Source organism: Meriones unguiculatus, chromosome 14 (assembly GCF_030254825.1).
Source record: "Meriones unguiculatus strain TT.TT164.6M chromosome 14, Bangor_MerUng_6.1, whole genome shotgun sequence".
Lineage (NCBI taxonomy): Eukaryota > Metazoa > Chordata > Mammalia > Rodentia > Muridae > Meriones > Meriones unguiculatus.
Genome location: NC_083361.1, coordinates 4,280,001 through 4,299,792, shown reverse-complemented (window position 1 = coordinate 4,299,792; position 19,792 = coordinate 4,280,001). Strand labels below are relative to the sequence as shown.

Here is a 19,792-nt window from a genome sequence, read left to right as displayed (position 1 = left end):
GTCCATTGCAAGGCCACATGCTCCATTCAGTGCTTAGGCCTCACTGGTCTCTGTGTGGAATGTGCCCGATATTTTCCTGTCTTTTATGATACTGACTTTAACTGCGTTTTAGATGATTTATTTTACTTCATTTGTATGAATGTTTTGTCTGGGTGTGTATCTCAGTACCATATCTTCGCCAGCACCTGTAGAGGTCAGAGAGGGTGTCAGATGCCCTGGAACTGGAGTCATGGATGTTTGTGAATCTCCATGTGGGCGCTGGGAATGGAACCAGGGTCCTTTGCGACAGCAGCTAGTGCTCCTAACCACTGAGCCACCTCTCCATCCTGGCTTGGGCATTTTTAAAGACTACAGGCCAATGGTTTTGCAAAACGTCTGTCAGTTTAGGCTTGGGAGATATTTAACTGTAATCAGGCTCATATGTGTGTGTGTGTGTGTGTGTGTGTGTGTGTGTGTGGTCTGCAGAACTGGAGTTGTGCCCTCATTGTATGAGGCTACTATATCTTTCTGTTCTTAACTGTATTGGTTAACGTGTGGGGGTTTGGCCTGCCTGAATGCCTGTGTGCCTCATGTTTGCCTGGTGCCCATGAAGGCGTCAGATTCCTAGAACTGGATCACAGGTGCTTGTGTGCCGCTATCTGGACACTGGGAATCAGGCCTGGCCCTCTGGAAGCATGGTCAGTGCCGAGCCATTTCACCTCTGCAGGCCCAAGCTATAGCTTATGCTGTCAGCCTCCTGTACCACCGGGCCGTGGGTTCAGTACCCAAGGCGTCCATCAGCTGCCTGTCAAAAACAGATGATAAGGCTTTGCCCCTGTATGAACAGGCCACACTTTCTTCTCACCGTTAATCCCTAAAGCACACAGCAGAACAGCCATTCCGGTGGCACTGGGCTTTGCTGCGTGACATACGAATGTTTAAAGCACGGAGAGAAAGGCTGGGAACGCAGCTTCGTGGTGGAATGCTTGCCTAGCGTGTGCCAGGTTGGTCACAGCGCTGGAGAAGCTAGGAACTGTGTAAAGAGTGTATGGAGGCTGGGCGTGAGCTAGACACGAACACTGCCGTCTTACAAGGGGCCATTCATCCGGGCATCTGCAGACAGTCTGGAGCATCTCAGCATCCCACAGAACAGCTAAGCCAACCGGAGCCTCGGGCTGCTTGCGGGGACTCTGTCAGATTGCTCCCCGTTGCTGTTTTTCTCTCTGTAATCAACAAGTGACCAAACAGCAAAACCAGCGTTGGCAGCACGTGCCCGTTAACCTCAGCACCTGGGAGTAGAGGCAGGGAGGGAGGTCCAATGTTCAGGGGCATCTTTGTCTGCACAGTAAGTTTGAGGCCAGCCTAGGCTACATGAGACCCAGTCCCAGAAATAACAAAAACTGGCGTGACATTCATCCCAGCGCTTGGGAGGCAGAGACAGGTGAATCACCGTGTTTGAAGCCACCCTGGTCTACACAGAGAGTTCTGGGCTAGAGCCACACAGCAGGACCCTATCTCAAAACCAAACAGCAGACCAACAACAAAACAACCTCCACTCCCACCACCACCTCCACCACCACCACCTCCACCACCATCATCTCCACCACCTCCACCACCACTACCTCCACCACCATCACCTCCACCACCATCACCTCCACCACCATCACCTCCACCACCTCCACCACCACCTCCACCACCACCACCTCCACCACCACTACCTCCACCACCACTACCTCCACCACCACCACCTCCACCACCACCACCTCCACCACCACCACCTCCACCACCACTACCTCCACCACCACTACCTCCACCACCACCACCTCCACCACCACCACCTCCACCACCATCACCTCCACCACCTCCACCACCACTACCTCCACCACCACTACCTCCACCACCACTACCTCCACCACCACCACCTCCACCACCACCACCTCCACCACCATCACCTCCACCACCTCCACCACCATCACCTCCACCACCTCCATCAATCACCTTCACCACCATCACTTCCACACCCCCATCACCCCCACCCCAACCTCATCACCCCCACCCCCACCATCACCTCTACCATCACCACCACCGTCACCTCCACCATCACTTCCACCACCACAACACGATAAGGGATGTAGGGGTAAACTTCAGATGGTGTTTTAGTGAGGCCACGCCTCCCTGAGCTGGTAGGCTTGGAAAGGCACCCTCTGCTGGAGAGAGAGTCCAGGCGTGGTGTTGGAGGTGATGGTGAGGGAGGATGGAAGGGAGGTGGAGTGTATGTGATCTGGCAGGGAGCCGGGCGACCCAGACAACTGGCTGTTAGAGCAGCGAGGATGAGGAAACAGAAACACGCAGAAACATGTGGCCTCACAAACACCAAGTCAAGCCCATGGAGCACGGGCTGCGGGAGTCCAGCCACAGAGCATTCCAGAGCAGGCAGCGCTCCTCCTGGTCACGGGAGGGAGTCACCTTGTCTTCATGGAACAATGGCAAAGGTTCCTAAGAAGAAGGAAAGAGACAAACAGCCGGCACCCAGGAGCAGGGTTCCCAGGCACACCCTGGGGAGCTTCTCCAGATACGGAGGAGCACAGAGCACCAGGAAGGATTTGGAACTGGGGAGATCAACCCCACCCCCACAGCCTGTGGATTGATTTCTACAACACCTGCCAGAAACCTGGGTTGGGGGATCCCAGCAGCAGGAAGCTGAAGCAGGAGGGTGAAGAGTTTGAGGCCAGCCTGGGCCATACGGTGAGGCCCTGACTCATAACCCCAAGCCTCATAACAGTTCAGCCTGGTGGGGCATCATTTGCCTCGCATGTACAAATCCCAGGCTCCCACCTCCAGCAACATGTGCGTACACACGTACACACGCTCACATGCACGCGCGCACACACAAATCCTGAGTCTGTTTGGAACACACAGCACACAGGACTCTTTTGGGTCCTGTCCGTTATTTAAGCCAGACTGGTCAAGCGGCTCCCGGGAACCTTGGTCCATTTCTGCGTCTGGGTGCCGGGAGCCCGGGAATGTTCCGTCTGCGAAAATCCATCGTGATAGCGTGTCGTCGTGGTGGTCACACTTTCTGCGCATGAGTATTCACAAACCTCCACCTGTCTGACGCCGACCCTCCTGAGCTGGTCCCTGCCGGGTCCCCGCAGGTCCCCCGTTGTGTTTACTGGTGTGTTTCTGGCTCCTAGAACGGTGCCTGGAGCACGGCAGGAGCTCCCGGGGTATATGGATGATGGGTGGATTACGCATGGCTGAGTGGGCGGATGGTGATGCTCAAGTGTGTGTGTGTGTGTGTGAACATGGATGGACGCACGCGCGCTGGGGCAGATGGACGGATGCCTGGGTGGCGCTGGCGTTGAATGCACACGCGGGGTCTCACTCTGGCGCAGGGGTGGGCCCCGACACCCCCTCCGGGTGATGGCGTGTAGGACCCCCTTCCGAGGCTGTGTGTTCGAGAGGCCGGTAATGTCACCCCAGACAGCCCACACCCAGCCTCGAAGGCGTGGGCAGGGCCGGCCCAGCCCTCAAGCCCGGCTCCGAGCGCCCCCTTCCCTCCCAGGTGGCCCGCATGGACGGCACGGTGGACACGCCCCCCTGCCTGCGCCTGACGCACCGCACCTGGGGCTCGCAGAACAGCCTGGTGGAGATGCTGTTCCTCCGGCTCAGCCTTCCCGTCCAGTTCCACCAGCACTTCCGCTGCACCGCCGGGGCCACGCCGCTCGCCTCCCCCGGCCTGCAGCCGCCCGCCGAGGACGAGGCCCGGGCCGCGGAGCCCGATCCCGACTACGAGAACCTGCGCCGCTCCGCGGGAGGCTGGGGCGAGGCCGAGGGGGGCAAGGACGGAACTGCCAAGGAGGGGGCCCCCGGCGGCGCTGCCCAGGCGGGGGGCGAGGCCCAGCCTGCGAGGGCGGAGAATGAGAAAGACGCGACCACCGAGAAGAACAAGAAGAGAGGGTGAGTCAGAGCCTGGAGCTGGGGCGCGGGGGGGGGGGGACTCAGAGTCTGCCTGGGATCCCCCTTACTCAGCTTAGTCTCCATGGCGCCCCAGAGGGGCCCAGTTGTGCTGAGGTGAGAGCACGGAGCCATCTCTTCTCGGGCGGGTGCTGCCATTCCCACTTTGGTTTGAAACTGGAGACCCTACCCCGCAGCCTGGGCAATTGTTATCCCCAGGACCGGGTGGGCCCCGTGCTCCGTGAACGTGAACCACCATCACCTCCACCACCTCCATCAATCACCTCCACCACCATCATCTCCACCACCACTACCTCCACCACCATCATCTCCACCATCACCCCCACCCCAACCTCATCACCCCCACCCCCACCATCACCTCCACCATCACTTCCACCACCACAACACGTTAAGGGATGTAGGGGTAAACTTCAGACGGTGTTTTAGTGGGGACACACCTCACCGAGTTGGTAGGCTTGGAAAGGCACCCTCTGCTGGAGAGAGAGTCCAGGCGTGGTGGTGGAGGTGATGGTGGTGGAGGTACTAGCTGCGCACACTTATCCTATCAGGCTTACTGGAGCTCCTCCCTGGGCCTCCGAGGACACAGAGTGCTCCTCTAGGTTGGGGTCCATTCAGTCTTCAGTGAGGCTCCCAAAACTGACTTGAGCCAGGCGCAGTGATGTACGCCTTTAAGCCCAGTGCTCGGGAGGCAGAGGCAGAGGCAGAGGCAGAGGCAGAGGCAGAGGCAGAGGCAGAGGCAGAGGCAGAGGCAGAGGCAGAGGCAGAGGCAGAGGCAGAGGCAGAGGCAGAGGCAGAGGCAGGAGGACTGGTCTCTAGGGAATCCCAGACCAGCCTGGGCTATACAGTGACCCTGCCTCAAAAACCAACAAACAACAATTAAAATGGGTGTGGGGGCTGGAGAGACGGCTTAGAGGTTAGGAGGCCTGGCTGCGCTTCCAAAGACCCTGAGTTCAATTCCCAGCACCTACATGGTGGTTCACAAACATCTATGTAGTGAGATCTGGTGCCCTCTTCTGGCATGCAGGCGCACATGCAGGCAGAACCCTGTATAGATAATAAATAAATAATTTTGTAAAGAAAATGTATCTTTCAAAACAAACAAACACAACAACAACAAACACCCTAGGCACAGTGGCACACTCCTGTGATCCCAGTACTCAGGGAGGCAGAGGCAGGCGGATCTCTGTGAGTGCAAGGGTAATTCGGTGGTGTTAGCCTTGAAAGCATGGGGCTTCAGTTTGACCCCCAGAACCCACATAATAGTGCCAGGGGTGGTAGTACAAACTTGCAGTCCCAGGGCTGGGGTGGGGGTAGATACAGGCAGGTTATTGGGGTTCACCAGCTAGCCAGCCTAGCCTACTCAGGCAAACAAACTCCCTGCCGTCTCATAAAACATGGTGGGAGTCACCTCCTGTGGGCCCAAGGTTATCCTCTGGACTCCACATGCATGCACACACCTGCACACATGTGCACAAACATGAATATGTGTGCGTGCATGCGTGTGCACACACACACACACACATACACACACACACACACAAACTGAACACAAAAGGCTAATGTTGATTTAGGGGAACCGCCTGTGTGTTCCCAAAGAGGACCTCCATGTTTCCGGTTCCCTCTTTCTTTTACTGCCCAGGCTGGCCTCAAACTCGCTGCAAAGCTGAGGATGGCTTTGAACTCCCAACCCTCTTGTCTCACCTCCCTAGGGCCCAGCACACTTAGCTCTCGGTTGCCCTCTTTGGCTGTGCACAGCCCACACCCACAAGGCCAGCACACGGCGCCTGCAGAACAGACTGGGCCGGGCGCCAGGAACCCCTGCCCCCAGGGGCAGGCTGCTGGTGTTGGAAGGAGGAGTGCCCAGGCAGATGGGCGACATGCTGGCTGTGGGGGGAGCGCGGGGGCTGGGTTTAGCGGCGGCATCTCACGGCGGACTCTCCTCTGACCTCCAGGTTCTTATTCAAGGCCAAGAAGGTCGCCATGATGACCCAGCCACCCAGCACCCCCGCCCTCCCCCGCCTCCCTCGCGACGTGGTGCCCGCCGACAACCGCGATGACCCTGAGATCATCCTCAACACCACCACGGTGCGGGCCTAGAACCTTCGGCTCGGGAGACCCCTCAGCGTGGCAGGGAAACCCAAACTCCCAGTTCGGGGATGTCATCCTCATAGCCGAGATGCCCCAGTGCGCTTGGATGCAATGCTTTGCAATCCTGTGTTCATGCGTTAGTGACCTGGGGACGGCAGGGGCTCACTGAGGGTATAGGCGAACTCCTGTAACTCGTGGGGAGGGAAAGAGCAATGAAAACGAATCTTAGCATTTGGGGTCTTGGGCTATCCGGGTGTCCCCCGCTGAGTCATTTCAAGCCCGGGGCCTTCTAGCGGAAGGACTGCCGCTTCCTCAGTCAAGCCCCGGAAGAGCCATGAAGCGGATGGAGAGTCGCAAGAAAGGCCGTTTTCCCGACTGACCCCCAGTCCTTTTGTGTCCCCAGTACTATTACTCCGTGAGGGTCTTCGCTGGTCAGGAGCCCAGCTGCGTGTGGGTGGGCTGGGTCACCCCTGACTACCATCAGCACGACATGAACTTCGACCTCAGCAAGGTCCGGGCGGTGACAGTGACCATGGGGGACGAGCAAGGCAATGTCCACAGCAGGTGCGGGCCAGAGCGGGGTGCTGTGTGCAGGGGGAGGACGGCCTGGGAGGAGCGGGCTCCAGACACCAGCTTAGGGGCTGCCTCACAGGGTTCCCGAGAACCTTCCGGAACAAGAGGAATCAGGGCGCCCTCTTCAGAGCCTTTTCTCTCTCTCTCTCTCTCTCTCTCTCTCTCTCTCTCTCTCTTTCCTTTGCTTACTAATTGTTTCTGTTGTCTTTTATTCTCCTTTATTTCATCACCTCCCATTTCCCCTCCATCTTTTCTGACTTCCACCCTGATTCTTCCTCTCTTCCCCTGTTCTTCTGACTGCTCTTCCCAGGATGCCCACATGAACCTATGGATTCTAGCTCTGGGGCCCTGGGGTCTGGGGTGAGGGGTTTGGGGGCTCAGTCTGCAGGTGATGGGGGGTGGGAGCGGGGTTCTGAGTCACAGTATTCTGGGTGTGTGGGGGAGGGCATCCAGGGTTCCCGGGCTGAGGGGCGCGCCATAACCACGCCTGTCTTTTCCAGCCTCAAGTGTAGCAACTGTTACATGGTGTGGGGTGGGGATTTTGTGAGTCCTGGACAGCAAGGCCGGATCAGCCACACGGATCTCGTCATTGGCTGCCTGGTGGACTTGGCCACCGGCTTGATGACCTTCACAGCTAACGGCAAAGAAAGCAACACCTTCTTCCAGGTGAGCCCAGCCCTCTGGAGGCCTTTATAGTAGCCCCTGAGGTCAGACCCTGAGAGAGGAAACGGGCCCATTCCTAGACTGTTTAGTTGAACCATGCCCAGGAGGAGGAGACGCCACAGCCTTGGCATAGAAGAGAGGTCTGCAGACCCCCTCGGGGGCTGGGTAACACCAGCCATCCCCCTTCTCACCAGTTAGCTAACACGGGCCAGAATCTTCAAGCGAATTTTTCCTTTTTAGCATATTATTATTATTTAAACACTCACGTGTATTTTAAGACACTGAAGAAATTGGACAGTAACTCCATTATTTTATTTATTGGTTTTTTGAGGCAAGGTTTTTCTCTGTGTAGCTCTGGCTGTCTTATACCCGTTTTGTAGACCAGGCTGGCCTCGAACTCACAGAGATCCGCCTGCCTCTCCCTCCCCGAGTGCTGGGATTACAGGCATGCCTGGCTGTAGTTCCCTATTTATAAGCCCACCACCGAACTCCGTATTGATTTTTGCCACCCACGTGTATATATATCTATGTCTGACCTACCCGTCCTTTAGCCCATCTAAGGCAGTCTTCACAACATTTTCATTTTTTATTGTCACTTTTAGTTTTAGAGGTACCTTGAAGTGGAGCTCCTCCTTGAGCGGTTTAGTTATTTATTAGATATATGTATGGGTGTGTCGCCTGCATGTATGTCAATGCACCGTGTGCATGCGTGGTACTCACGGAGGTCGGAAGGCAGCAGATCCCCTGGAGCTGGAGTTACATATGGTTGTGGCCACCGAGTGGGTGCTGGGAATCGAACCTGGGTCCTCTGCAAGAGCAACAAGTGCTCTCAGCCACTGAACCAGCTCTCCAGTCCCTGTTTTATTATTTTATGAGACTAGATCTTACATTGCCCAGGCTGGCCTTAACCTCACCGTGTAGCCAAGGATGACCGAAATCCCTGATCCCCCTGCCTCTACTCCCCAGCTGCTAGGCTCACGGGCCTGTGCCACTGTGCTCAGCTGACAAAGCTTTATTTTAAGCGGAGAACTCGGGAAAGATACAGAAGCGGGATGGCATAATGAGCCACCAGCCTCGCATTACCAGCTTCCACCACCGCCCACTCCCGGCCCATCTCACTTCATCTCTACGCCTACTCTTCCGCCTCCGCTGGAGGAGTCTGAAAGAAACTGCCAACATCACGTAGTTTCATCTCTTTATAAAAGAGAAAGATTATTTTTAAGAGGCAAAAGCACAATAGTGCCATCACTGAAAAGAGGAGCGTTCCTAGCTGTTCTGACTGCCGCCAAATACCTACTTCGTGGGCAGAGTTCTGCGACGGTCTTAAAACTGTCTCAGGACGTCCTTGTTTGAGCCAGAGTCTAAGCGAGGCTGAATCTTTGATCAAAGCCCTGTGTCCCTTAAATCTCACATAGTGCCTTCTCTCCTTCCTTCCTTTTTAAAGATGGGGTCTTATGTACCCTAGGCTGGACCATGTTAGCTCGGGATGGCCTTGAACTCCCGACCCTTCTGCCTGCAGCTCCCAGGGGCTGGGATTACAGGTGTGCCAGTGCACACCGCTCTCGTTCTCTCCCTCCTCCCCTCAGCCCCTCCCTCTGTTCTGCATTTGATGAGGGACCCGGGCTGTCTGTGCCCCAGCCTTGGCTCCTTGGCCAGCGTCAGCTGGAGTTCAGTTAGAGCTGCAGAGTGTCGGGCCCTTCTCCGACCCGTGGGACTCTGTATTTCACTGAGATTTCAGGGGTGTGTGTGTGTGTGTGTGTGTGTGTGTCTGTGTATACCCGTGAGAGCCCCGCCTCGCTGCCTACAGCCCCTGGGTTGCCATTCTAACGCTTTTCTTGGCCTTTGCTTCTCCTGTGACCTGGGGGATCTCCAGGCGCAGCTACGGTTTGGTTCTGGCAAGGCTGCCCCTCACCAGTGTCCTGTGGGGGAGGGGCTCCACAGGGAGGGTCAGCGGAGGACAGGCAGGGGACACTGTGGCTTCTGACTAGGGAAAGGCACTCCTGAAGGGACCGTGGCGAGCACAGACATGTAGCTGACAGGTTGCTCCACGGGAGCTGGAGAAGCTTGGCCTGGCTGCGTCAGGTGGCCCCACCCCAGGGTCACAGCCGTGTGGACCTCCGGTGTCAGGTGGCCCCACCCCAGGGTCACCTCTGGCCATGTGGACCTCCAGCGTCAGGTGGCCCCACCCCAGGGTCACAGCCGTGTGGACCTCCAGCGCCCAGCTGTGGTCTACACAATTGGACCCCCGCAGAGTGACGCTGCCTCCAGCCCACCTGCGCTCACACCTTGCGCTCTTCTCCCTGGCCAGGTGGAACCCAACACCAAGCTGTTTCCTGCCGTCTTTGTCCTGCCCACCCACCAGAACGTGATCCAGTTTGAGCTGGGGAAGCAGAAGGCAAGGGGGCAGGGGGCAGGGGGCAGGGGGCAGGGGGGCAGGGGGCAGGGGGGCAGTGTGGAAGCAGGCCTGGGCCAGGGGCGCACAGAGGGTGCCCGCGCGGGGCCGGGAGGACCGCGCATCCTGAGCCGCCCTCCCTCCCCGCCCCCAGAACATCATGCCGCTGTCAGCCGCCATGTTCCTGAGCGAGCGCAAGAACCCGGCCCCTCAGTGCCCGCCGCGGCTGGAGGTGCAGATGCTGACGCCCGTCTCCTGGAGCCGAATGCCCAACCACTTCCTGCACGTGGACACGCGCCGCGCTGGGGAGCGGCTGGGCTGGGCTGTGCAGTGCCAGGAGCCGCTGATGATGATGGCGCTGCACATCCCGGAGGAGAACAGGTCAGGGCCTCCCCGGCTCAGTGCTGGCCCAGCCCCAGGGCTCCGCGTGGTAGGGGAGGCCCCAGTCAGGGAACCCCGATTCCAAGGGCCCCCCCCCGTGCCCTAGGTCCACCCTGGCCAACCTCATCTTCACCCCGGGGGAGGACAGGGAGCCCAGATCACACTGTAGAGTCCCTAATTCGTCCAGACAAGGCTCAGACCCCCCCCCCAACATGTCTCAGAAGGGACTGGATGGGTTCCCGGACCTCCATACCCACTAAGGGGGACTTCGGACGTGTCTTGTGGAGATGGAGAACCCACCCCGGGGGACCCTGGCGCCCCGAAGCGTGCTCACATAGATGTTAAAATGTTTTGTGTGTGCGATGCTAGGCAGGTGCTCCTCCACCAGGCCCTTAGCCCGAGCTCTCAAAATATTTTAAAAGTTACTATCAATTGAGAAGAGATCTCCCCTAAGGTCTTAAGAGAAGGCTTCATGTAGCCCAGGCTGGCCTTAAACTGGCTGCATAGCCGCCGATGGCCTCGAACACCTGATTTTCCTCCTCCGTCTCCCAAGTGTCCCCCACCACACCTGGCCCGTCCTCCGGAAGTCACTCAGGCTGGCTCCCTCCCATAGAACCGGGGCGCCGGGACATGCCGCCGAGGGCTCAGGCTCTGTCCGGGGCACTCAGGGGTGACCGGGCGTCTCCCGCTGTCCCGGAGACGCCAGAGCCTCAGGCGGTTCCGGGACCCCCCGTGTGAGGTGGGGAGGACCCCGTGGGTCACCGGCAGGACCGCGGGGAGGCGCCTGGTCCGGGCGGCGGGGCCCGCGCCCCTGACGGCTCGGCCTCTGCTGCAGGAGCATGGACATCCTGGAGCTGTCGGAGCGGCTGGACCTGCAGCGCTTCCACTCGCACACGCTCTCGCTCTACCGCTCGGTGTGCGCCCTGGGCAACAACCGCGTGGCGCACGCGCTGTGCAGCCACGTGGACCAGGCGCAGCTGCTGCACGCGCTGGAGGACGCGCACCTGCCGGGGCCGCTGCGCGCCGGCTACTACGACCTGCTGCTGGGCATGCACCTGGAGAGCGCGTGCCGCACCCGGCGCTCCATGCTGGCCGAGTACGTGGTGCCGCTCACGCCGGCCACGCGCGCCATCGCGCTCTTCCCGCCGGGCCGCGGCGCCGAGCGCGGGCCGCGGCGCCACGGGCTGCCCGGCGTGGGCGTGTCCACGTCGCTGCGGCCCCCGCACCACTTCTCGCCCCCGTGCTCCGTGGCCGCCCCGCCGGCCGCCGGCGCCGCCGAGGCGCCCGCCCGCCTCAGCCCCGCCATCCCCCTCGACGCCCTGCGCGACAAGGCCCTGAGGATGCTGGGCGAGGCCGTGCGGGACGGCGGCCAGCACGCCCGCGACCCCGTCGGCGGCTCCGTGGAGTTCCAGTTCGTGCCGGTGCTCAAGCTGGTGTCCACCCTCCTGGTAAGCCCCCCACCTCCGTCCTCCACCCGTTGGTTCGTTCACGCTCGAGCTGGGCGGTGACGGTCCCGCCACCGTGTCCTCCTCCCTCGTCCCCTCACGCACTCAGCCTGCACATGTCTGTGATTCAGTCTGCCCGTTCAGCTCCCCGGCTAGCCAGGCCCCCTGCTCGCTCCTCCCCGCTCGCTCCTCCCCGCTCGCTCCTCCCCGCTCGCTCCTCCCCGCTCGCTCCTCCCCGCTCGCTCCTCCCCGCTCGCTCCTCCCCGCGGGAGCCTGGCTGCGCGCCAGGCCCTGTTAGGGCTCTCTCGGGTACAGGGCGCGCATCCTCAGTCACCCGCGGTCAGGCCCGGGAGAGGGTCGCTCACCTGGGCAGGGGGTGCTGCAGGGCTGGGGAGGAGGTTCGCGCCCTGTGCGCGGGCTCGGAGGCCACCGGGCAGGACTTGAACCTCGGCCCGCAGGTGATGGGCGTCTTCAGCGATGAGGACGTGAAGCAGATCCTGAAGATGATTGAGCCTGAAGTGTTCACCGAGGAAGAAGAGGTGGAGGAGGAGGAGGAGGAGGAAGAGGAGGAAGAGGAGGATGAGGAGGAGAAGGAGGAGGACGAGGAGGAGGAGGCCGGTGAGAAGGAGGACGAGGAGAAAGGAGAGGTGGAGGCAGCAGGGGAGAAGGAGGAGCTGGAGGAGGGGCTGCTGCAGATGAAGCTGCCCGAGTCCGTGAAGCTGCAGGTGGGCTGGGGTCCCCGGCTGTCCCTGTCTGTCTGTCCGTCCGATCCAAAACACCCAGTGCTGGAGGCCGGGTCCGGCCTTCGTCCAGTGCCCATGGGGAGCGGTGAAGGCAGCGGGGTGGAGCGGGCTGGGCGCCATCTCCCTGGTGTCCACGTGAGAGGAGGCCACGGAGGAGGCTGGCATAAGGACCCAGGCCATGGAGAGGGACGCGCAAGCAGGGAAGGCGCCAAGGAAGGCCTCCTGCCTCGAGAGGCTTCAGGCATGGCCGCCCCCTCCCCGCCCCCCAGATGTGCCACCTCCTGGAGTATTTCTGTGACCAAGAGCTGCAGCACCGCGTGGAGTCCCTGGCGGCCTTTGCGGAGCGCTACGTGGACAAGCTGCAGGGCAACCAGCGGGGCCGCTACGGCCTGCTCATGAAGGCCTTCACCATGAGCGCGGCAGAGACGGCCCGGCGCACCCGGGAGTTCCGCTCTCCGCCCCAGGAGCAGGTCCTCACCCCAGCCCCAGTCCAGGCTCTGCCCACACTCCCAGCCCCAGCCTGGGCTCTGCTCACACCCCCAGCCCCAGCCCCAGCCTGGGCCCTGCTCACACCCCCAGCCTGGGCTCTGCTCACACCCCCAGCCCCAGCCTGGGCTCTGCTCACTCCCAGCTGAGGCTGCTGCTGCTTGACCCTGAACTCCCATATCTGCCTCTCACCCTCATGAGCTAAGCGGAGCCACCGAGACTGAGCGCGCCCCTTCCCCAGCCTCTGCCTCTGGTCTCCCAAGCATTCTTTGCTGACTCACATTTGGGCTCGTAATCTCAGAGAGAGACCTACAGTTAGCTCTGTGACCTCTGACCCTGACCTGAGGTCGAAGGCCTTTACTCCAGTGTTTAATCTTTCTGCAGATCAACATGCTGCTGCAGTTCAAGAATGGCGCGGATGAGGAAGAGTGCCCGCTCCCTGAAGAGATCCGAGAGGACCTGCTTAACTTTCACCAGGACCTGCTGGCCCACTGTGGTAAGCAGAGGCCGTTGGAGAGCCCGCCCCAAGGCTCCATATTGAAGACTCCCTGATCTTAAACACCCCTGTAGGGGCTGGAGAGACGGCTCAGCAGTTAAGAGCACTGGCTGCTCTTCCAAAGGGCATGAGCTCCATTCCCAGCACACACACACACACACACACACACACACACACACACGGCAGCTCACACCATCTGTAACTGGTTTCAGAACATCCAGCTGGTTTTTCTGGCCATTTCGTGCAGATACACGATGATCAGACATACATGCAGGCAAAACATTCCCAAGAGTCCAGTAAAAATAAATACATCTTTAAACCGGCCATAGTGGTGCACACCTTTAATCCCAGCTCAGGGAGGCAAAGGCAGGCACATCTCTGAGTTCCAGGCCAGCCTGGTCTATGTAGTGAGTTCTGGGACAGCCAGGGCTACGTGGTGAGACCCTTGACAAACAAAAACTCCGTGTATTGGTGCTGTGTAATGGTTGGTTGAGGGATGTGCTGCCAACTGGACAGATCACGGTCAGGAGGGCACCTAAGCGGATATCTGGGGGATGCGCGTGCGAAGAGCTGGTTCCAGGTGGGTGATTGGAGGGATGTGCAAACTGATTGACAGATTCAGGGATGTACGGCCACCAGGGTGTCTCAGCCGGTAAAAAAATAGCTGCCACCAAACTTGGCAAGCTGAGCTCAACCCCAGGACCCACATAGTCAAAAAAGAAAACAAATGTCCACTGTATGTTTTGGCATGCACGCACACACACAAAGTAATAAGGATTTTAAAGAAAAATGGATGAAAAAATAAATGGATGGGTGGATGGATGAATGGACTGACAGATGGATGGATGGATGGATGGACAGATGGATGGATGGATGGATGGACGGATAGACCAACTGACAGACGAACAGATGGATGGACAGACTGATGGATGGATAGATGGATGAGTGAGTGAGTGACACCGTGTACCTTCCTGACCACCTCCAGGGATCCAGCTGGAGGGAGAGGAGGAGGAGCCGGAGGAGGAGACGAGCCTGGGCAGCCGCCTGATGAGCCTGTTGGAGAAGGTGCGGCTGGTGAAGAAGAAAGAGGAGAAGCCTGAGGAGGAGCCGGCGCAGGAGGAGCCCAAACCTCGTGAGGAACAGGGACACCAGGGGTGGCTGGGCGGGCAGCTCTGTCTGTGAGACCCGCGCTCACAGGGAGCAGCAGTTCAGCAGTTGCGGGGAAGGTGGTGTTTGTTGGAGACAGGGTCCTGCTGTCCAGGCGTGGCTGGCCGGGTGGCATTGTCACCCACCGGCCATCTCCCCTGGGATGGTGACAGCCCCAGCACCAAGGTGGCTTCCTGTTCCTCGTGGCGCTAGTACATGCAGTGAGGTGATCACGTGCATTAGAAACGTGAGCTCAGTGTTGGGCTCCGCAGCGCGAGCTGTGCTAGCCACACCCCAGACGGCCTGTCTGAGGGGGCTTCGTGTGCGGGCTCCCAGCCACTGTAACCCCCGTTCCTGCACACTCGGTACACATAAATGACCTCACGGAAGCATACACTCCGTACCCATGACCTTGAGGAGGTGCACATATCCACACGCAAATGGTTTGGGTTTTTGTTTGTTTATTTTGAGAGGACATTTCATTATGTAGACTTGGAACTTGCTATATAAACTAGGGTGGCACCAAGCTCACAGAAATCCTCTTGCCTCTGCCTCCTGAGTGCTGAGATTCAAAATGTGAGCCACGGCAGCCTGCCGTTTTTGTTACAGAGAGAGAGCGCATGCGTGCACACTCATGGACAGCTGGCTGCAGAAGCCATGGGAGGGAGGGAGGGAAGGGAGGGAAGGAGAGAGGGAGGAAGAAGGGAGAGAGGGAGGGAAGGAGGGAGAGAGAGGAAGGGAAGGAGGGAGAGAGAGGGAAGGAAGGAGGGAGAGAGAGGGAGGGAGGGAGAGAGAGGGAGGGAGGGAGGGAGGGAAGGAGGGAGGGAGAAATTGATTGAGTAGAAAATGTCCCTGGATCCAGGCGCACGTGGCAGGGGGAGGCAGGGCAGCTGGTGACAGGGACGGGCCCCCTCTGCCTCAGAGGTGCAGCCCCGCGCCCCTTCTCTCCCCAGAGTCCCTGCAGGAGCTGGTGTCCCACACAGTGGTGCGCTGGGCCCAGGAGGACTTCGTGCAGAGCCCGGAGCTGGTCCGCGCCATGTTCAGCCTCCTGCACCGGCAGTACGACGGGCTGGGCGAGCTGCTGCGCGCCCTGCCCCGGGCCTACACCATCTCGCCGTCCTCCGTGGAGGACACCATGAGCCTGCTGGAGTGCCTGGGCCAGATCCGCTCCCTGCTGATCGTGCAGATGGGCCCGCAGGAGGAGAACCTCATGATCCAGAGCATCGGGTGAGTGCCTCCCCGGAGCTGGCCGCCGGGAGCCCTCTGTCCTTCCCGGGGCACTGCCCAGTCTCGGGAAGCCCTGGTCACTCCCGGCAACCTGCTGTTTCTGAGCTTAAAGCCCACTGCCAGGACAAAGGAATGACGGTGCCTACCGCGCAGAGAGCCCACGGGGCTTCCGGGACCTGCTGACAGGGACAGGGTAGCGCTTGGGGTGTCCCTAGCTCAATGTCTGGGGCCTGTCATAATAGCACTCAGGAAGCTGAGGCAGGAGGATGTTGAGTTCCAGCCCATCCTGGGCTATACAGGAGGTTCTAGACCAGCGCGGGATACACAGTGAGACCCTGTCTCAGAATAACAATACATATTAATAACTGCGCCAGTGAGACGGCTCAGCAGGTAAGGGACTTGCTGCCAGCCTGAGGACCTGAGTTCGAGCCTCAGGGCCCAGAGGGTAGAACGAGACAACCAACAGTGGCCAATTGTCTGTGGGATGCGTGTGCCCACCCCTCATACGTGCAAATAAATAGGTGAATAAATGAAGAGTAGTTTCTTTAAAAACTATATAGGGGCTGGGGCGATGGCTCAGTGGTTAGAGCACTGGCTGCTCTTCCAGAGGACCCGGGTTCCATTCCCAGCACCCACATGGCAGCTCACAGCTGCCTGTGACTCTAGTTCCTGCACGCACGCAGCACACATGACCTCACAGAGGGGCACACTTACACACACACATACGAAAATACAGCGTAAGAGCTGTCTTAGCACATGTTAAGTCCCGAGGCACTGAGCGCTCTGTCAAACGCGTCCTTTACGCTCCTGCTTAAGCTGGGCCCTCATTAGACATGGCGCCGTGGGCACGTGGCAAAGCTGTCCACCCTAGGTGAACTCCCCGTGGGTCCAGACCTCACTTTCCTTGTCTGTGAAATCCCGTGATTATAATTCCTGCTCCCAGAGTGGGTGTGAGGATGAGGGCAGGGCCAGGTGGGGGCTCGTCCCTGTCATGGCAGTATTTGGAAGGGCTGGGACAGGAGGATTACTGTGAATTCTGGGCCAGCCTGGGCTACATAGCTCCAGGCCAGCCTGGGGTACCAGAGTGAGACCTTGTCTCAAAACCTAACTGAAAAAACAAAGGGCGGACTGTCATCACCATGGCGACCGTGGGTGTCCCCGGATGTGCCCCCCCCAGGCGGCACTAACCTCCCCTCGGCCTGTTCACAGGAACATCATGAATAACAAAGTCTTCTACCAGCACCCCAACCTGATGCGCGCGCTCGGCATGCACGAGACGGTCATGGAGGTCATGGTGAACGTCCTCGGGGGCGGCGAGTCAAAGGTGCGGGGCCGGAGGGCGCGGGGGCTGGGCGAGGGCCCGAGGGGCGGGCGCTCACCGCTGGCCCTCCCGGCCCGCTCCCCGCAGGAGATCCGCTTCCCCAAGATGGTGACGAGCTGCTGCCGCTTCCTCTGCTACTTCTGCCGCATCAGCCGGCAGAACCAGCGCTCCATGTTCGACCACCTGAGCTACCTGCTGGAGAACAGCGGCATCGGCCTGGGTGAGCGACCCCGGGCCCGGGTTACCCTCAGCTGCGGAGCGCAGGAGACCCAAAACAAACAGAACCCAAACCTGGGGCGCAGAGGCTCCTACGGCCTCCAGCTCACTGAGCAGCCGGAGAAGAGGGTTCGGTCCCGGACACAGAGTCCCGAGAGGCGGATGCGAAAGCGCAGACCAGCTGAGGCCTCAGCCCCTGCCGGGAAAGGGGCAGTCAGGAAGGGCTGCCCAGAGGAGGTGGCACCATCAGGAGTGGGGGGCTGGAGAGACGGCTCAGTGGCTAAGGGCTTTCTGCTCTGTCAGGAGGGGCCGCTGCCCTGACTCAGCCGCCCAGCACCCCAGCCCTTAAGGATCTGCCTATGGGAAGGCGGCCGTCCGCCACGACGTCCACCCTGACCCCTCTGTCCCCGCAGGCATGCAGGGCTCCACGCCGCTGGATGTGGCAGCCGCGTCTGTCATCGACAACAACGAGCTGGCCCTGGCGTTACAAGAGCAAGACTTGGAAAAGGTGCTGTGGGAGGAGGCCTGGCCAGGCCCGTGGGCACATGCTGGCCCCCGGCACCCTGTGCAGACATATGCCGGGCGTCCCGGGGCCCAGGCAGAAGGGGGCTGGCCTTCAGCCAGGGGCACCTCCACTCTGTGCAAGAGGGGCTGGGATAGGGGGCCACACTGCCCGCTGGGCCCCACTGCCCACTGGGCCCCACTGTCCGCTGGGCCCCACTGCCCACTGGACCACACTGCCCGATAGACCACACTGCCAGGCTGGGCCCCACAACCCCGCTGCATGGCCTTGGTGCTTGTCAAGCTGAGTGAGAGGCTATGGGGGAGGGGGAGTTCAGCAACTAGAGTCAGCGAGTATTCCTCGCCCGGGAAAGAGACGGTGTCTTCTGACCCCTGTCACTTAGTCTGCCCGTGTGTAAGCAGGACTTCTGTGGAGCATCGATGGGCTCATCTTTAAAAGCGTTTAAAGCCAGGGCTGCCGGTGTACTCCTTTAATCCCAGCACTCTGAGGCAGGGGCAGATCTCTGTGAGGTCGAGGCCAGCCTGGTCTACAGTGCAAGTCCAGGACAGTCGAGGCCACACAGGGAAACTCTGTCTCGAAAAATTAAAAGAGAGAGAAAGGGAGAGAGAGAGAGAGGTTTGAATAAAGCTCAGAATGACCGGGGCAGCCAGCTAGACCCAGGGGAGGGCCAGTGCCTTGGCCAGCCCGAGAGCCCATTGTGGCTGCGGCAGAGACATCGAGGGCTGAGCCGTGAGAGGAGTCCCGTGACCTGTGGGCCGCTGTGCGATGCTGGATTGTATCCCAAGTGGGACAGAGCCAGGGCTGGGCAGGGGAAGGATGGCCTGACCCGTGTTCATGGGGCGGATTAGGATGAGGACGCCCAGGAAGGGGACAGCAGAGAGGAGGCGGATGAGGCAGGTCAGCTTGCTGGGGCTGCAGTGGGCCAGGCTGAGGGGCTTCAGGGGAGGTGACTGGCTGGGGAGGAGCGTGGCCAGCCGCGGGCTGAGCTCCCTCTCCGCATGGCAGGTGGTGTCCTACCTGGCAGGGTGTGGCCTACAGAGCTGCCCCATGCTCCTGGCCAAAGGGTACCCCGACATCGGCTGGAACCCCTGCGGGGGGGAGCGCTACCTGGACTTCCTGCGATTCGCCGTCTTCGTCAACGGTGAGGAGGGGGGAGGGGCGGGGGCAGGGCTCCAGCCTTCTGGTGACGTCCACAGAGCTGAAGGCCTCCTCTGGGCGGGGTCCCCTTAGGTGGGCCCCTGCCCTGGGTGTGCTGGGTCCCGGGTTGGGTTCCGGGGCTGGGTCCTGGGGCTGGGTCGGGGCTGGGTCCTGGGTTTGGGTTCCGGGGGTGTGTTCCGGGGCTGGGTCCTGGGGCTGCGTGGGGTCCCGCCACGAGCTCTCGGAACTCTCGGGGCAGGTGAGAGCGTGGAGGAGAACGCCAACGTGGTGGTCCGGCTGCTGATCCGCAAGCCCGAGTGCTTCGGGCCCGCCCTGCGGGGTGAGGGGGGCTCGGGGCTGCTGGCCGCCATCGAAGAGGCCATCCGCATCTCGGAGGACCCGGCGCGCGACGGCCCGGGCGTGCGCAGGGACCGGCGCCGTGAGCAGTGAGTCCCGCCCCTCCCCGCTCGGCGGCCGCCGCCCGTGCCCCTGGGGGCCCCACTGGCACCTTCTCCTCCGCAGCTTCGGCGAGGAGCCCCCCGAGGAAAACCGGGTGCACCTGGGGCACGCCATCATGTCCTTCTACGCCGCCCTGATCGACCTGCTGGGCCGCTGCGCGCCCGAGATGCACGTGAGCCTGGGGGTCGGCCGGGGAGGCCCTGGGTGCGCGTGGCCGCCTTCAGCCTCAGCGTCAGGCAGCGGGCACGTCCCGAGAGAGAGCTCGCCGCGGGCGGGATCCAGCGGGCACGTCCCGAGAGAGAGCTCGCCGCGGGCGGGATCGGGGCCAACACCCCCCCAGGGTCCGGTCCCGTAGACAGGGATGAAGACCCAGACCACTCACGGTGGGGGCGGGGAGGCTGCACACAGGGGGTCCTTCAGGGAGACGGGGCCACTCTGCACCCTGCCACACACACCCATGACCCCGTGGAGACGGCAGCACTGGGGAGTTGAGGACAGCCCGAGTTCCAAACCCAGCCCCGGCGGCTTGATTTCCACCA

The 19,792-nt window shown here is 60.5% G+C and overlaps 1 protein-coding gene across 1 annotated transcript in view; it reads left to right on the top strand.

Annotated features, from left to right (window-relative positions):
* Ryr1 (ryanodine receptor 1) overlaps positions 1-19,792 on the top strand; it is a 114,546-nt gene that overhangs the window by 31,169 nt on the left and 63,585 nt on the right. Inside the window, exons 28-45 of the mRNA XM_060366575.1 lie at positions 3,545-3,939; positions 5,910-6,042; positions 6,449-6,609; positions 7,119-7,284; positions 9,590-9,676; positions 9,828-10,054; positions 10,890-11,502; positions 11,958-12,224; positions 12,512-12,712; positions 13,113-13,224; positions 14,210-14,356; positions 15,324-15,597; positions 16,807-16,921; positions 17,006-17,138; positions 17,548-17,642; positions 18,663-18,798; positions 19,054-19,240; positions 19,317-19,425. Coding sequence (XP_060222558.1) covers positions 3,545-3,939; positions 5,910-6,042; positions 6,449-6,609; positions 7,119-7,284; positions 9,590-9,676; positions 9,828-10,054; positions 10,890-11,502; positions 11,958-12,224; positions 12,512-12,712; positions 13,113-13,224; positions 14,210-14,356; positions 15,324-15,597; positions 16,807-16,921; positions 17,006-17,138; positions 17,548-17,642; positions 18,663-18,798; positions 19,054-19,240; positions 19,317-19,425 — 3,558 coding nt within the window. The remainder of the gene's footprint in view (positions 1-3,544; positions 3,940-5,909; positions 6,043-6,448; positions 6,610-7,118; positions 7,285-9,589; positions 9,677-9,827; positions 10,055-10,889; positions 11,503-11,957; positions 12,225-12,511; positions 12,713-13,112; positions 13,225-14,209; positions 14,357-15,323; positions 15,598-16,806; positions 16,922-17,005; positions 17,139-17,547; positions 17,643-18,662; positions 18,799-19,053; positions 19,241-19,316; positions 19,426-19,792) is intronic.